The sequence below is a fragment of the Chelonoidis abingdonii genome, chromosome 2 (genome assembly GCF_003597395.2).
Source record: "Chelonoidis abingdonii isolate Lonesome George chromosome 2, CheloAbing_2.0, whole genome shotgun sequence".
NCBI classification, from domain to species: Eukaryota; Metazoa; Chordata; order Testudines; family Testudinidae; genus Chelonoidis; species Chelonoidis abingdonii.
Window position 1 is genome coordinate 255,607,550 of NC_133770.1, and position 18,906 is coordinate 255,626,455.

General features: G+C 41.1%; 1 protein-coding gene across 1 annotated transcript in view; it reads left to right on the plus strand.

Annotated features, from left to right (window-relative positions):
* The window catches only part of NECAB1 (N-terminal EF-hand calcium binding protein 1), a 140,236-nt gene that overhangs the window by 69,373 nt on the left and 51,957 nt on the right, over positions 1-18,906 (plus strand). The window contains exons 4-5 of the mRNA XM_032795324.2: positions 3,170-3,195; positions 5,113-5,210. Coding sequence (XP_032651215.1) covers positions 3,170-3,195; positions 5,113-5,210 — 124 coding nt within the window. The remainder of the gene's footprint in view (positions 1-3,169; positions 3,196-5,112; positions 5,211-18,906) is intronic.

The following is an 18,906-nucleotide window of genomic DNA, read 5'->3' on the forward strand; positions in this document are numbered from 1 at the left end:
TCTGGAATGGGTATATCTCCTCCCATAACTTACAGCATGGCTCAAACAGAAGTTATGGGCTTGACACAGAAATAACTGTGTGAGGTTCTCTGCCCTGTGATAGGTAGGAGTAGGATTGCCACTTCTGATGTACAAAAACACAGGATATTTGGGATGCTTTGGAACCCATAACATTAGACAGCTATTAGCATATATTGAGCACACTTACAGATCTCCCAGAACAACTACCACAAAAAGGATGATCCTGGGAAAACCTGAACAGGTGGCAATGTTATGTTTGAGGTCAGAACAGATCATCATAATGTCCCTTCTGGCCTTAAAATCTATTATATTCAGTAACTCAATCAAGAGTGTCACCTAAGCAGAGAAAAACCTGGGTGTGAAGTGCAAAGCAAGGATGCATGTAAATAAGGGAATTTTAATTATTAAAATGCTTGCAGGGCAGAAAATCTGGACTTCCAGGTATTAAAAATATAGCATTTCAGCCCTACTTAAAAGAATCCGTCCATTTGATGAGATGAAAGTGAGTCTTACCCCATGATCAGCTTCAAGAAACAAAATCGATTTATCTGCCTCTGTATTCTTCCTTTAACTTTTGTGAATTCTCCTATCTGTAAAGCAAACATTTTCACTGAAAACTGCATTTCTGAACATCCTTCTGATTTTCATTTTTATTCTTGGAGGGGTTTTTTGTTATTGCATTTTTTAAATCTTTATTTTAAGAAATTACCAAGTAGAGATGCAGTATCAGAGGAATGTAGACCAATTAAATTTCATTCAATGTACTGGAAGGGTAACCAACATAAGTAAAAAATGACTGACATTAATACAATAGAAAGAAGATTGTGTACCACTAAGTTGATTCAATAATGTTCTAATATTTATTATTTCTATTTGGTGCATTAGTAAAGGTAGTAGGCTCACAGTGGTACTAGGCTGCAGAGAGAAAGAGAAGGAAGAAAGAATGACAAAGATAAAAGGTATCAAAAAAGAAAAATGTTCCTTCTGCTCTACAGTACAGTACGCTTCAGGTTTTATTTTTTGCCATGAAAAAGAGTCTGGATGCTGAACTGCTAGATCTTAAATTACTTTGGATTCTTTAGTTTTGCAAGCTCATTTAATTCCTGGTATTTCACTGGATTGACACCCCCAAGACCTAGAAAATCACTTCTAATAGCTTTATCTCTCTCTGTAATTTTCACTCATTTTGTAAAGGTTTCAAGTGCATACCCAAGGGCTTGTAATGGTGGCAATGAGACACAAGTTTCCTTCCATAAAAGACACTGAAAAATATACTAATTTAGGGGAAAAACTACAAACTGTGAGCAAGTGTCATTTAAGGTCAGCAATCCTGCATGATGTGTGTAATGTGGAGTACTATGTTTTAATAATAGCCTCCATTGACTGTTAAAACAACACTGCACTTCACAGCCCCTACTGCATTACAGTAGAAATACATAACAAAAACATGGTCCTGGGAAAGCTCCATTTAATTCACTGTAAAAATTCTTCAATGGAGCAAACATGCTTCTAATATATCAGAAGCAAATGATAAAGAGAGATAGTCCAGTTTGGACTGTCTGTCGCTTCCAGGTAGAGAGATCTGGAAAAAAAATTTTTTTTTTTTTTTTGAGGAGCAGGAAAAACATAGTTAGATGACATGTATCAAACAGTTCAGTAACTCAAACCAATTTCTAATCCCAAAATGGAAAGAAAAGCCTTCAGATGGATGTTTTCTTAAATCAACTAATTTTTAAACTATTTAGGAAATTTTAACATGTTTATAAATCCTTACTGTGTGTTAGGACTCCAGATTCAGTTGGCAGCTTAGCCTTGACTCACTGTGTGATCTCCAAATGCCTTAGTTTACTAGTCTGTGAAATGGGTGTGTAAAAGTGTGGGCAGTCCCTACACATCCCCTTACTGCCCAGTATGGCACTACTGATGTGCCCCACTTTAATTTCACCCAGTGCAGCAGCAAAAGAGTCTCTTTAGCCACCCGAGGAAAGAAGCCATATTCACAAAAATACCATATCCCCTTTTTAATCAGGTTTCAGGACAGGAATCATTGTAACAAACTGTTCATCAGGACCCTGTTCAGGGCTCCCAAACTTAGTCCACTCACCAGTCTCCAAGTCAGGTTAGGCTTCTCTCCTGGTGCTTGGGGCTTATCTACACACCAAAAACCACAACCCACAGCTGCAAGTCTCAAAGCTGGGTCAATTGACTTGGGTTTGCACAGTGAAGCTAAATATAGCAGTGTAGACATTTGGGCCCAGGCTGGAGCCCAGTCTCTGAAACCCAGCAAACCCAAGCCTCTCCTACACTGTTATTTTTGTCCTGCAGCATGAGTCTGAGTCATTTGACCTGGGTTCTGAGACTCCCTGCCATGAGTCTTTTTGTTGCATAGGTGTACTCAGAAAGCAACCCTCACCCCTTGCAGCCTACTTGGCTTCTGTTCCCCACTCTACTTTGCTTGGCTGAGTCAATTCTGCTTCCTGGCCCTGTTTATAGGGCTCAGCCATCAGGGTGGGGCAGGGCCTCGTTGATTATCTGCAGGTATCAGCCTGTCCCTGAAAGGGGTACTTCACTTTTCCTATACACTTTCACATGGCATAATACCTACCCTAAGTCACAAAAATGTGATGTGGCTTACTTGTTTGTAAAGAGTTTTGTGAGATATGGAAGATCCATGACTGCAAATACTATTATAAGCACCACAATGTATTTTAGATATTGAAGTACCAGTCACAATTATATTGAGGTGCAGATACTACAATAAGGTAATTTCTATGGAACTAGCAAGGAACATAGGAATTGCCTTATTGGGTCAGATATGTGGTCCATTTAGTCCAGTATTCTGTCTTCAACAGCAGCCAATACCAGAAGTCTCAGAGCAAGATGTAAGAACTCAGCAGTAGACATATGTGGATTGATCTGGCTCTCAAAGGTCTTGTTCTAGTCCCTTATAATTAGAGATTGGCATAACTTCTGAAACAAAGTTTTTATCCTTCTGAAACTACTTTATTTTATATATATTGTTGCAAATATAGATAACATGAATATCCAGAGAAGTGTCCAGTCACTCTTTGAATCTTACTATCTTACTCCTTACTAATAAAGCAAAAGAACAGTGATTAATTATATGTATGTACTCTTAACTTTTCAGCAACCTTGACACAGAAGAACTCTGTGGTAAGTTCCCTTTTCAAAGACAGCCATACAACAAGACTGCAACAGGCTTGTATTGCATGTGAACACATCATGTGGACTGAGCTCATTTTTTTCTTTGATAACATGGAACAAGTGCATAAACTACATGGTCTGAACTCCTGGGAAAAATGGAGATGGCTCAATGAACCTTTAAGACTAAATTGGAATCTGCTAGAGAATTCTGCAAAAATACTTCATGAATATTTCTCTCATTATTGTATAATTCAAAAGTGCTTTTCTCTGCTCTACTTTATTTGCTTATTGCTGGGCAACTTTAATTCCAATTATTCCATTACTTCAAGTATAAATGCTTAGGCAGCATCAGCATTTCCAATGGCTTTGTTACTCCCCTCCAACTTGACAAATTCTGCCAAATCTTAATCAAGTCAAACTCCCCACCAGCTGCAGAATTTGCCCCACAAAAGCTGTGGACCACATGTGCTTCCCTGAAAGCCACTTATTTTTGTTCCTGAGCTAGTTTAACAGAATCATGTTAACAATGCTGCTTGCAGAACAAGAAGTACACAGTTCAGAGAAATTCTTCAAATCCACCCACAAATTGTCAAAAATCACTATTCTTGTAAACAAAACAAAATAAAAAAAAAGCTTTTTAGAAGGTCACTGTGAAATACCCACAATCATTTGAATGCCAGCATGTATGCATGTAGCTCTAATGCAACACTGTGACCAAATGTGGGGAGAATGAGTGATTTTTTTTAAGGTGAAATGCAATGAGTACATGGCTGAAATAACACAAGGCCAGATCCTCAGCTCAAGTCAAAGGAGATATGGTGATTTACAGCAGCTTAGGAGCTGGCCAAAATTATCTACAGCTGACCTCAAAAAGGAGGATAATGGTTTGGGGTGCCCTTTTTTTTTTTACGGCTTTGATTTATAGTTTACTGCTAATGATCGGCTTATTACATCTGCAACTGTGCACTCACTTAGGCTCCAATTCTGCAGTCAGGCCCATGCAAGCAGACTCCTCTTCCATTGTCCGACTGTAAATGCTATATGCAGAATTTGGCATATAAGGTTTAAAGGTATCCTGTTCTTCCTATCAACTTTGATTAAACATGGACTATATTAGCTGCTCTCATGACATCTGATCTTTCCAACATCCTCAGAAATCTCTTATAAATTCCCAGTAGTTTGTTTCTCATCTTCCCTGCTTTGGTCTTCATAATTCTGGAACTGAATTCATCTGAGCCCTTTGCCCTGAAAATCTGAAATAGCCACATGCTCACTCCAGTGATTTTTTTTACAGCTTTTCCATATTTTATTTCCCTCTTCTCCAAATAAAATGCATCTTCATTTCCAGGATCACACTACATTCCACTTATTTCTGTGAATAATGAGGCAAATAATTGAATTCAGGCTCTAAGCAATATCACCTTTGTCACTAATTTCTCCTCAATCTTATCCATTATGACTCCACTGACTTTTTGTTTCCTTCACATCTAACTAAAAAACTTCACAGGGTATGTCTGCACTGCAATCGGAGATGTGACTGCAGCATGCATATACGCACCAGAGCTATTTTTCATCTAACACTATGGTGCAGAGATATTAATTGAGCTGTCAAGCCGCAATTGATCTCAGGGTCTCTCAATTCATAATCCTATGCCCTATTCACTGTACAATCCCAGTTCCCTCAAATGAACACACAGTGCTGCTAAAAGAAAAACAAATATAATTATGTTAATTACTTTCCTTGATAAAATAGAATTTTATGGAAAAGCTCTTCAGTTTCATCCCATATTGAAAGTTATTTAGGGAAGTATATATTTCCATTACACTCAAAACATGGTGAGCTGTTTGTTACATTTATTTTACTAGCTGGGTCTAATACCTAAATCCTAGATGAAAGGTCACTGGAGTCATGATTTATTCTTCCAGAATATTTTTCTCGGCATTTGGGAGAGTATGAAAATGTGCTGTCTGCCTTAGAAGACCTAAATGTTTCTATACTGAAGGCAATGGACAAAACAAAGAAAGTAAGTGGAAGTTATATTTATCTTCTACACAATATTTTGTCTTTTTTTCTATTGTGAATTGATGTACTGGGTTTTAATTTCATCATTTGCAAAGTATTTGATAACTCTTGTTTAAGTATTTCCTCATTTTTGTTGTTTTATTATTAGAGGAGAGAAAAGTTTCCTGAAATGGTCAAAATACCAAGGCATTAAAGTCTAGGTGCAAGGAATTTGTAGTTTCAATCCATGCAAAATTATCTTTTTAAATGACAGACATGACCTTTGACTCCTAATAATGTAAGGTGTTCATATTCCATTCAAAAGATTCTTGATATCGTAAAGGAGCTGTATTCCAGTAAAAATGGTAATGTTGTATTAAGCGAATTACCTAAGCATAGAATGAGAGCAGCACTAAATGCAGCTTTCAGTAGTTTTTAGGATGTGTTCAGGAGCAGTATTTACAGTATGGCCAGTTGCAGATTTATAGATTTTAAAGCCAGAAGAGGCTGTAATGATCATTTATAACACAGGCCATGGAATCTTTCCCAGTAATTCCTGCATCAAGCCCATAACAGCATCATATAGACAAGAGAAACTGGGGATTCTCATCAGTACCATAATTACAGAAGATGCCATCTCCTGCATCAAGGCTCTTCCAAAAGTACAGAATGTGTATATTTTAACTGAGCAACTAACATGTACAACAGCCAGAAAGTTTGTATCTTACCATTCAGGGATTGGCTCACCGCCAGCACCTCCTCATGACTGGGCATGGCGTGGCATCTCTCCACTAGGATCTGTTGCTAGTTGCTCTCTGTGGTGGCCTGCCCCTTCCTGTGACTTGGCCCTCTGGCCAGATCACTTCAAAATCTCTCCCGCTCCAGGGTAATCCATAAACAGAAAGCCAGGGGTGTTTACACAAAAAGAGTGAGTTAGTAAGAGAGCAAGGAATGCATCTCTCTCAGGGAGGGACTATCAAGCAGTGGTTGTCAGGGAAGTTCTCACCTTTCCTCAGAGGTTGAAGGTCTGTTCTCTTCCCTGGTCCACCAACAAGTGAGCTGGTCTGTGCCCTTTTAACTCTTCCTCCAGCCTGTACCTGTCTTACAGCTGTGGTGGGGCTGGGCTGACTAATCCCAGAGCACTGTTTTAACCCCTTGTTGTCCAGAGTGGTGTTTGCATACCCTATTACATTTACTATTTTAGAGCATGATCCAGGGAAGTGCTGTGCACCTCCAATTCCCAGTGAAGTCAATGGGCATTGAGAGTATTCAGCCCCTTGCCAGATAGGGGCATTAATAAGGAATATCTGCATTTATTCTTTCTGGACATAAGCCTAACTATAAACTGCTTGATTAGCCACATGTGCAGGATAGTGCTAAAGGCAGAACATGTCATCTGATAATTACTGGATGTAAATAGAATGCTGCACTTAAGAATTACTTTGGAAGTTAATTACATAGGAGGAGTCTCAGTAGAGTAGTAAGAATGTTGTGAAGAAAAGCATTACTGACTGGAAACAAAACAAATGGGAAAATCTGGGATATTAATAAGTGTTACATTTGGCTGCCTCAGCAACTCAATTAAAAACATTAAAACTTGCCTAGGCATTATCTAGACTTCAGAGTCATGTGTAGTGGTTTTGCTTTCCTCAGGAGACACACTGGACAGCACACTCCACACAGCATCATATCTCGACAGTAGGGCTGTTAAATGATTTAAAAAATTAAATCACGGTTAATCACAAGGTTTAAAAAAGTTGTCGTGATTAATTGCAGTTTTAATCACACTGTTAAACAACAGAATACCATTTATTTAAATATTTTTGGATGTTTTCTACATTTTCAAATTTATTGATTTCAGTTACAACACAGAATACAAAGTGTACAGTGCTCACTTTATATTATTTTTATAATGAATATTTGCACTGTAAAAAAGAATAGTATTTTTCAGTTCACCTCATATAAGTACAGTTGTGCTCTCTCTTTATTGTGAAAGTGCAGCTTACCAACATAGTTTGTTTTTAAACACATAACTGCACTCAAAAACAAAACAATGGAAAACTTTAGAGTCGACATGTCCACTCCGTCCTACTTCTTGTTCAGCCAATCGCTAAGACAAACAAGTTTGTTTACATTTATGGGAGATAATGCTGCTCGCTTCTTATTTATAATGTCACCTGAAAGTGAGAACGTGCATTTACATGGCACTGTTGTACCCCTTCATGCTTTGGCCACCATTCCAGAGGACATGCATCCATGCTGATGACTGGTTCTGCTTGATAACCATCCAAAGAAGTGCAGACCGATGCATGTTCATTTTCATCATCCGAGTCAGATGCCACCAACAGAAGGGCCACCAAACAGGAATGGGTCACCTTCTAATACTAGTATTAAATAATGATAATAATACAGTGGTATACAAATCTTTCGGTCAGCCATTTTTTTTATTAAAAACAGTGAAAACAGAACAGGGTGCTCATGCTGTCAGACAAAATAAAAGCTGAGCAGACAGAGAACCAGAGTATTCAGTATTTTAGAGAGAATTCTTTAAAGTTTCTATGTATTTTTATGACAGTGATGATCTTTTCACACTGCAGGGCCCTGCAATACTTTGGTATTATGGGGGACTAAGGGCCTTATCCTGAGAGATGTCAAGTGCTCTCAACTTCCCTCGACTTCCCACTGAGTTGAGGAAGCTCAAGCACCTCATGTTCAGGCCCTTAAATGACAGACTGGTTCCCAGACAGACAAGATGGGTGAGGTAATATCTTTATTGGACTAACTTCTGTTGGTGAAGGAGACAAGCTTTCGAGCTACACAGAGCTCTTCTTCAGGTCTGTTTCCTAGGCAAGCACTCTTTTCATCAGGCAACTAATTCAGTCATGACTTCTGCTATTTATCGTGAGAAAAAAATTGGTTTGTCCCTTCATGCACTTGATCCACCCAATTTAAAGCCAGATAATCAACCAGTGCTGGACCAAAATTGAGGTACCCCTCTAAGGCAATGAGTGTTTTATATGACAACAGCAGGATCAGGCCCCTAGATAAATCGTTCGTCCTCAGTTTCTAGGGTAACCAAGTAGAGGGGGGAAAAAAGTCTGTCTTCAGTGAGAACACAAATACATTGGATCAGCAGGTCTGAAATTCTAAAAGACAAATTGTGAACAAGCTTTCAGTCCCTTCCATATTCAAAATATAAACTTAGCTAAAGCTAGGTTGCATTAAGCTAAAAAATTGGAGTTCAGTGTAATTTCTTGTTTACTGTTCTTGCATTTTTTCTAACAGAAATTGGTAACATCAGAGTGAGCTGAATTGCTTGATTCATATTCATAAATGCAAATATTCATTATTTTAATGTGCAGCAAGGAATCACCATGAAGCTGGTTTGATTTTTTTAAAAAAATATTTGCATTAAATGTTGTCTTCTGAAATTGAATAACACTTTTTACAGGCATCTGCATTAACTAAGTCCATGCGGTTTTGTTCCCAAATCTTCTCAGCAGGTGAAATCCTGCAGTCCTCAGTCGAGCAGAACGCCAGTATGAGCTTTGCCTGACTCAGGGCTGTGGGATTTGGGCCAATATTAACAAAACTGTGCATATCAACAGAGAATATTTCCACTTGTACATATTCTTCCTGCACTACTGGACACCATGGGGTTGGAGCCAGGGTCAGATTCTGACCCCTGTAATGTAATATCAGTGTAGATTAATATACATCTGTAAGTTCACATAGAACCCTTTTGGATTCAAAAATATAGCTTGAAAGGCTCACAGAGCCTGGCCCAGCATGAATATAAAACAAGATAAAACAAACATGAGAGTTATATAGGGCAAAATATTGTTCAAAGCTGTTAAGAGGTTTAAAATAATATGAGAGAGGAAGAAATACCATAAGTGATTATGAATAAGAATGTGTTTGAATAGACCATGGCTAAGAAAGCCTGCAAGAGATGACAAGTGTCAATCACACACAAGGACACTGCTAAACAAGGTCTTAGCCTCTGTGTTGAGAAAGAAGTGAGAGATGACAAAGAAAGGCATGGAATTTACATGAGAAGCTGCAGAAATTATGGAGGCAGGATCACATCCAACTCAGGGCTAAAAATATTCAGGTAGCTAAAGTCTAACAAAGGACAAGAACCAGAAAGGATCTGATTACTTTAGCGGGAATTCCAAAAGGAGATTTTTAGAAGCAAGTGAATTTAAAATGGTTTTAGAAATAGGAAAGTTACTAGTGGGCTAGAAAGGCTAATATGCCTTAAATTTGAAGTTGCTTTTGTGGATTTAATTAATTGTTCTTTCAGTTTGGTAATTTGATTAAGAATGCAGATTTATTAAAATACATGGGAGCAGGCTACCTTGCCTACAGATCACTATTTGAATGAATAAAAACCAGTGCAAGAAGGGGCTTAATATTTATTAGGTGGGTTGAAAAGGTAGTAATTGGTGCTGTAGGGATACAGCTCGTGTCTGTTCTCTCACCCTTGTATTTATTTTAAATGAAAATGGTGAGTCATTTAAGAAAGAGATTGCTGTATATCACTGCATTCTGTCTCAAATTCCAGGACGCATTTAAAATCTGAATAAAAATCAACAGGTCTGACCTATTGTCATCGTGAGAAGGATGTCATAAACCCATGTAACCAAGAGCATCATACACATTTCTGGTAAAGATAAAAGGACAAAATCAGTATCAAAAAATATTTTCTGGTTCTTAAGAGCATTGGACTGGGACTCAGGAGACCTGGGTTCTATTCCTGGCTCTCCTGCTGAGAGATCTTGGGCAAATCACATCCCATCTCTGTGACTATATTTCCCCATCTGTAAAATGGGGATAATGTTACTGACCTCCTTTGAGAGGTTCAGATCTGTGGTCAAAAAGAGGTATGCAAGAGCTAGGTATTATTAATACAATCATCAAATAATTAGTCAACAAAACTATACAAATGTTCTGTATCTTGAATTTGATCAAAAACCCATTGAAACCCAGGGATGATTTTCCACTGATGTAAATGGGTTTTGGATTAGGCCCCTTTTCTTTTCCAGTGTAGGGCTAAATTCTGTCATTCTTACTGAAACTGAGTAGTATCTTACTCTGAGTAGTGCTATTGAAGTAAATGGAACTATTCCTGGTGCAAGGTACTGTGCAAGGTATGAAGGAGGAGAATCTTACCCTTAGCTTTCTTTACTGAAATAGCTAGCTTCTGCAAAGTTCATCTGGGTGGAATATAGTGTTCACTACTGTGTGATTACTAGGTGCCCTATCATTATTCATGTCTGAAGGAGAATTGCTGAGATAAAGAACAAAAAGAAAGAAGATGTAAAAAGGCAAGCATATGCTGTTAAAGAAGAGTTTAATTCTGTTCCCAGCTTACTAAAGCATGCTGGGCCAAAGCCCTATTGTTACAGCTCTGATCCAGGAGATACACACAGTTGGACAAGGAAGGGAAGGAAACTTTGAGAATTTATAGCTGGGGTGGATTTGATGTTTGCGGCACTTGATATTTGATCATTCCTCTTCTGTGGATAAGTTACTGTATGAGTCACATTGGTTGCCAGCCTGGCAACAATAGTCAAGAGGGTTAGATTATGAGTTGATTTGGGTTCTTTTTCCTTTAGCTGGCAGGTTACAATTTTCTTGCTCAAAGTGAAAGCTGAGATAGTTGTGTTTGCCTCTCTCTTCTTCAGTCATACAAACAGGAAGCATTAAAATTCATGATTAAGTGCTGCTAATATATTCTAGGGAGGTTCCTGGAGGTGGGTCTCACCTGGACCGAGGAGCAGCCCATGCAGGGGAAGAGGAAGGCCCATCTCTCCTTAGCTTGTCCAGGATTAGCAGCTAGATCCTGGTAGGAGCCCCCTACTGCAGCTCCCCAGCCCAGACCTGTCCTTGGCTCAAGGCCCACCATTCAGGGGAAAAAGGGGCCTTGGGCAGTCTGTGGGAGCGGGGCGTTGTGACCACAGTGTCTCACGACCATAGTGCCCTGGGTGGTCACCCACCCATAAGACCATTCCTTCAAAAGTGATGACCTCACCCATACCATGTCACTTGCTGCTGCTGAGGGTGGCACTGCCTTCAGAGCTGGGCACCTGGCCAGAAGCTGCTGCTCTCCAGCTGCCCAGCTCTGAAGGCAGCATAGAAGCAAGGGGGGCAATACTGTGACCCTCCAATAATGGCCAGATTTCACGGGAGAGAACAGATTTCACTGGCCGTGACACATTTTTCATGGCCATGAATTTGGTAGGGCCCTACAAATGGCTCAGATGACTACCGTACATTTTTTTCAAAGCTAAATTGGGAGGCAGAGAATACAATTCTCTGAACATAAACACATCCTGTAAGCGCAAATGTACCATGGCTATTTTGGATTCAAAATCCTGCAGACATGTAGGAAAGGGAATTCTGGACCAAGATAAGAAATGAGTAAAAGAAGATTTGTTAATATTTTTCCCCTTCAAACTGTTTGTTTTCAGCAGTTTCACTGCTCAGTATACTTTGATTTTTTTATTTTTTTCATTTCTTTTCTTTCATGTAAATTGTGGCATTTTTCTGCTTTGGGAGAAAAAGAAAAATTAGTAGTAGTTGAGGCATCCTCTCTGTTACTAGGAAACATCTTGAACAGTCTGAAGATAGGAGCCAATCAAACACAAAAGGGATTATAAAAGCCAAACCACACCAAAAGATTTGCACATTGACAGTAGTTATTGAGAATAACCTTAGAATAATTATGTATCCCCCAGCACACTGATGGGCTGATAGCCATTATCAACCAGAGTATCTGGATTTGCACAGTGTTTGTTTGAGTAATAATAATTTTAGTGATTATGTAAATTATGCACCAATAACTAGAGTGTAGGGAACTGCATACACAGGAAATAACTATACAGTTATATGAGTATCTGTACACCATCCTTGAGCACCAACTGGTACGGATATTTAAACATCAGTAGGATGTTTTAATTTTGTCCAGTTATTAATTTGCACATACTGGCGTTAGGCCCAACTCATTGCCAAATTCTTTGATTATTTTTTTTCCCAGGACAATGTCATTCTGAAATTCTATCGTCATCCATTCAGGTTTCATGTTTTACAGTGGCTACTATAAAAGCCCAAACTCAGTTGGAATTGAAAAAGGTAGCAATATAAAGTAGTCATCACCTGTAAAGAATTAAAATCCTGCTTGGCCCGAAGAATGTATAAGACAAACAGATGAAGTGCAAGGTAAAGCATGGAGTGGTTAAGAGGAATCTAGTGGCATACAGAAAGTAGCAGCTACAGAACACCCGGTCAGCATCTGATTATTATTTTTAATACAGTAAGTCAGTTGACAATAGATATATCATGAAGCCCAAAACGTTTCCTAGTTGCATGAAATTAATTCTTCCTGTTCATTTCTCTGCTGGATGATATCCTTGAACAGCAGAGGATTTTACTTCATTAGCTACTTTGGAGAAATACTGTAGCTCTATTTATTATATTCACAAAGATTTAGTGACTCTGTATAATTAATTAGTAGGTGTAAACAGGGCCGGTGCAACCATTTAGGCGGACTAGGCGGTTGCCTAGGGCGCCAAGATTTGGGGGTGCCAAAAAGGGGCGCCCCCCAATTTTTTTTAAATGGTTGAGCAGCCACTGCTGCTGGGACAGAGAGGGAGTCCGAGCTGCCGGCAGCCCAGAGGCCCCCCCGGGTCAGGGCGCCGCCGTGGCAGCCGGCAGCCCAGCACCCCAGAGCCCCCCTGGGTCAAGGGCGCCGCCGCAGCAGCCGGCAGCCCAAAGGCCTCCCCGGGTCAGGGCCGCCGCCGCAGCAGCTGGCAGCTCAGGGCGTCCCCTGGGTCAGGGCACCGCCGCGGCAGCCCAGAGGTTCGGTGCTGACTGCAGCGCGCTGACCCAGGGGAATCCTGGGCTGCAGGCAGAGGCTCAGAATCCCTCTCCCTCCCAGAGCAGGGGCTCAGCCTATGCCATTTTTCTCATTGCCGCGGGGAGCGCCGGTGGCTGGGCAAAGCTGCGCAGCGCTTAGGGCACGTGGCAGGAGCCCTGTGAGGGCAGCGCAACACCAGGGCTTCTGAAGGAAAGCGGGGGCTGCCCCCTGCCTCAGCCTCCATGTCAGCCGCAGCGAGGGGCATGGAGAAGAAAAGAGCCTCAGCGTGGTCTGGTGGAGCGGAGGAAGAAAGAGGATCCCGATGCTCATCTGCGAAGGGCAAGGTAAGCAAGTGCTTCCCCACAGCTTGGCCTCAGGTGCCTGTGCTCCTGCCCCCTTGGTCCTTGGCTGGTCCCTGCTCCTGCTCCCTTGTGCCTGGATGGCTGGAGAGAACAGCAGCCTGCAGAGCTGAGCTGCCTCAGTGCCCCCAGGCACCCCCCTGACCCATCTAGTCCCTCTGAGCTGGAAACCCCCTCGACTCCATCCCCCCACAGCCCTGACCCCCAGCTCCAAGCCCAGTCCCTCTGAGCTGGAAACCCCCTCACCTCATCTCCCCCACAGCCCTGACCCCCACCTCTGAGCCTCGTCCCTCTGAGCTGGAAACCCCTTCACTCCATCCCCCCCACAGCCCTGACCCCCAGCTCCGAGCCCAGTCCCTCTGAGCTGGAAACCCCCTGACCCCATCCTCCCCACAGCCCTGACCCCCAGGTGACAGATACTGTCCTTAACACAGTTATTGCTCTTCACATCCTCTTGACTCTCCCAGTTTCTGTGGCCAGTGGTGAGCGAAGCTTCTCGAAGCTCAAGTTGATAAAAACATACATGCGAACATCAATGTTGCAACAAAGACTTGTTGGGTTATCTATCTTGTCACTAGAACATGACATTGCTCACAGCATTGACTTGGAGGAACTTGTGTCTAAATTTGCTAAACTTAAAGCGCACAAACATAAAGTCTAAATTATAACATGTTACTCTGTGACCGTGTATTGTGTATAATATACGTGATTTGGGGGGGGGGGAAGGGGAGCAAGATGGAAGTTTCGCCTAGGGCGCAAAATATCCTTGCACCGGCCCTGGGTGTAAACTATTGATTAAAAGTAAAGCTGCTTTTGGATCATGGGTGCAAAATACAGTGCCATTTAGGTTTGTTTTTTTTAAGGCAATCTTGAAAATGTCATTGAATTCAACATCAGATATGTTTTTCAATATTTATTATTCTGTTAGTCAGACAGCAGATTCTTACTTTGGCTTCACTGAAAAAAATTAAGATGTGTTTTTACATGGAGCCAGTTATCCACTATATTAGAGTGCCACCCAAGCAAAATACTTAGAAAAAACAAACACAGAAAGGCTAGCTGTGAAACAGAGCTAATGATTTTTTTATCCTAGATAAAAGGAAGTATGATCCAGAGGTTAGACCACTAGCTTGGAACTCAGGAGAGCTGGGTTCAATTCCTTGCTCTACTACAGAATTCCTATATAACCTTGGGCAAGTCATTTAACCTCTTTGTGCCTCAAGGCCCCATCTGTAAAATGGGGATAATTGTATTTCCCTACCACAAGGGGGTGTTGCGAGAATAAATACATCAAAGATTGTGAGGCACTGAGATACCACAGTGGTCAGGGTCACCTAAGCATGTTAGAAACATAGGTAGGAAAACATACCCAATTTAAAATATCTACAACTATATGTATTGGGAGAACTTGATTATTTTATATATAGTTTTGATAGATAATATCAGCATTTATATTTAAGCATTTTTTAGATTTTTATTTATTAAAGTTTTCATAGTTGTGCAAAATCATAGGGGAACTAGACAAATTATTCAATGACAGACACTGAAATTCAAAAAGTTAAAGTTTTTTAACCACTGAAACATAAACTGTCAACATCACATATTAAAATACATAAAGTAAATATCCTTAAATCAAACTAAATTCTCAAGCAGATTTTTCTTACTTTACCGATTTGTAAATTTCAGTTATTAGCAATGGAAATATTTTTTCATTGGTTTGTGTGTGAATGTTGAAAATGACATTTACAGACACTTAATGATAAAAATCAAAGCCTCCCAAACCTATATATGTAGTCAGTAGGTACAGTAATAATATTCTTATTTTACAGCCACCTTCTTCCCCTCCATTCTTTTCTAAACACTTCTTCAAAAGACACCCTAATCCTTCTGGTCAAAATTTGCTCAACTTTTTTATTCTGAGCAAAATCTCTTGCAGTTGTTCCATGATTGTCTGTTTTTGAATTTAAAAATCATGAAAATTTAGTTCACCTGCTGCCTACACTTTTCACAAAAAGCATTTCACCCAACCCTAATGTCAGTCTCAAACATACTCACCTGTGTTACCATGTTGAGAGTAGAGCTGTTTGGGAGAAAAAAAAATCCTGCAGAAAATTTTGATATATCATCAAAAAACCCAAAAGACTTAATAATTATCATTGTTTGTCCAAAAAAAAAAAATCCTGTTTTTGACCTGAAACCGGTTTTCCATTGAAAAATAGAAAGTTTTCAAGGAAAGCAGACACTTTCCAAATAAAAATAAACAAATATTCATGTATTACCATAGCATTTAGTCAAAACCCCAATTTTTCCAGGAAAGGTTTTGAAGGAAAAATGTTGACCCACTCAAACTGAGAGATCTAAGAAGTACACTGAGATTATCAAGAAATAAAGTCAAAATATCATATCAATGACTTTACATGTCACTAAGCCCCAATCCTCACAGCTGTTACTCTTTTGAGTAAGGTTCCCACCTTCAGATGCAGTGGTCTGCCAAACCACACTTTCTCCACCTAAAGCCATCCTAAAACAGATTAAGTAAAGAGTGACCGTAAATTCAGGAGAAAAGCATAATTAAAAACCTTTTCTTTAGGCCATGGATACCTTGGGCCAAATTCCCCAGTCTTTAATCAAGCAAAACTCCCATTGGTTTAAATTGGAATCTGGATCTTATTTTTACAAAAAAAAAACAAAAAACATACTGAACTACTTATCAGCTGTTTGTGGCAAATGCATCTGAAGCTAACAGTAATGCTGGTGCCAGTACTGAATGTGTTACCAATTGTTTCCTATACAAAGCAGAGATAGGTCTATGACTAAATATCTCATGTACAAACAATGCAATAACTACTTCTATGCAACAGAGTATTAGTGCTGTGTGAAACTATGGCACTTTGCTGCATAGGGTTTTCTGTTTATTTTGTGTTCATTTATAATCATGATGACTGCCACAAAGTCAAGTCAGAATATTAAAGAAGAATACCAATGGCTGAGATAGTAAGCAGAGCAATTTAATCAGAAAAGCCCATCTTGTGTATATTTGATAGGTTTCTCCCCTCCTACCTCCCATGATGAATAATGAAAATTCATGGGAACTGTTTTGATCTTTTTGCGTAAATTTTATAACTGTAGGGCCAAGAGAAACTAGTGCTCAGATTCTGCTGCAGGCAAAAGAAGATTTGTTAACAATCAGAAATTTCAAAACCATATCCCAAATTAAATCAATACCAATGCCTTTTAATTTAAAATTGCATAGATAACTTTCTAGTAGAAAATGAGGTACATAATCCACTCAATCTTCTGTCAATATCTATCAAAACACATCATCTACAGCTTTGATGTTTTACCTATACTCCTACAAATACCTCCTAAGAACAATGAATTATACATACTCTAACTACCTGCAGTTATAAAAAGCAGCAAACAGCAGTCATGTGCCTCTAACCTGTCTGGAGAGAAAAATGAACAGAACTTTTTATCCCTGTATTAATTTTGTAGATACTATTGCAGCAGTCACATCCGTATTACTGACGAGAATGAAAGAGCCAGTGATGAACTCATGGGTGAAGCTTCCCCTTAGGCTGGCTAGCCCCTGCCCTCCCGCTTCTGGCAAACACCCCGCCCGCACTCGCTGCTCTCAGACCCCCCCATGGCCCCAGCTGGGGCAGGATGTGTGTGTGTGTATGTGTGGCTGAGAGCTCAGCCCCTGGATAGAATATAGTTGTTCTAATGGACACTCCTAAGAAAATGTGTGTCAGAATCCTCCAGTAATGGCCCAGAACAGTATCGCTTACATCAGCATTGTGTGCTGTTACTGTAGAATACTGCCATTCAGAAGTGAAAGTGAGCTGGTACGCCCCGGTATGGCGTACCGGCAAGAGCCGGTGTGCTGTACCAGGGTGGCCTTGCTTCCCCAGGCAGCAATTTAAAGGGCCTGGGGCTCCCAGCAGCGGCTGGAGCGCCAGGCCCTTTAAACTGCCACCAGAGCCCCGCTGCAGCAGCAGCAGCAGGGCTCCAGTGGTTATTTAAAGGGCCAGGGCTCCTGCTGTCTCTACTATCCTGGGCCCCTTAAATAGCCGCCGGAGCTCCACCGCTGCTACCCCAGGGCTCCAGGGGCTATTTAATGGACCAGAGCGGTAGAAGCAGGGGGGTCCTGGGCCCTTTAAATAGCCCTTAGAGCCCTAGGGTAGCAGCAGTGGGGCTCTGGGGGGATATTTAAAAGGCCTGGGGCTCCCGCTGCCTCTACGGCCCTGGCCCTTTAAACCACTGCCGGAGCCCTGCCACCGCTGCTACCCCAGGGCTCCAGCAAGCTCTGGCGGCTACTTAAGGCCCAGGGCAGTAGAGGCAGGGCAGCCCCGGGCCCTTTAAATAGCCCCCAGAGCCCTGCTGCCAGAGCCCTGGGGTAGCAGCAGCAGCAAGGGCTCTGGCAGCGATTTAAAGGGCCCGAGGTGGTAGGAGCGGCCGAGCCCTTGGCCCTTTAAACTGCTGCCGGAGCCCCCAGCTGCCGCTGCTATCCCGGAGAGGGAGAGCACTTACTGGTACAGGGCGGGCCGGGTCTGGCTCTGACCCCGCATCCCCGCCCCTTCCGTCTGAGACCCTACCCCTTCCGGGGGCAAGAGCTGGCCTCAACCCAGCCCCATACCGGTAAGTCTCTATTTCTACTTTCACCTCTGTGGCCATTCCAGTTGTCTCTGGGCCAAAGCTAAACTTGCAGTTGCATTTTGTTAGAAAACGGAATAAATTAAAGAATTTGTAGCATTTACTTAAAATTTTTAAGTGACAATTGGATCAAACTAGTTACACGTTGTGATGGTTTGGCAAATAATGCATCTATTAGCACTTCTATTCAGAATCATAACTTACAAACACAGTGCAGGCGATATTGCATTTGAGACAGACTATAAGCTAACTGTAAATTAGTAGGCCCTGGTCATACTCCCAATAAAGTAAAAGACAAATTTGCCATTGAGTCATATGCAGCAGGATCAGGCCCTAAAGTTGTCATTAGAATAGATTAGGCTTGAACCATTTTTGTCTCTCATTTCAGAAGGGTCATTTTTAGTTGGCAGCCGGTTTCAAATGGAGTGCCCCAAGGATCGGTCCTGGGACCGGTTTTGTTCAATATCTTCATTAATTATCTGGAGGATGGCGTGGACTGCACTCTCAGCAAGTTTGCAGATGACACTAAACTTGGAGGAGTGGTAGATACACTGGAGGGTAGGGATAAGATACACACGGACCTAGACAAATTAGAGGACTGGGCCAAAAGAAACCTGATAAGGTTCAACAAGAACAAGTGCAGAGTCCTGCACTTAGGAAGGAAGAATCCCATTCACTGTTACAGACTAGGGACCGAATGACTAGGAAGCAGTTCTGCAGAAAAGGACCTAGGGGTTACAGTGGACGAGAAGCTTGATATGAGTCAACAGTGTGCCCTTGTTGCCAAGAAGGCTAATGGCATTTTGGGCTGTATAAGTAGAGGCATTGCCAGCAGATCGAGG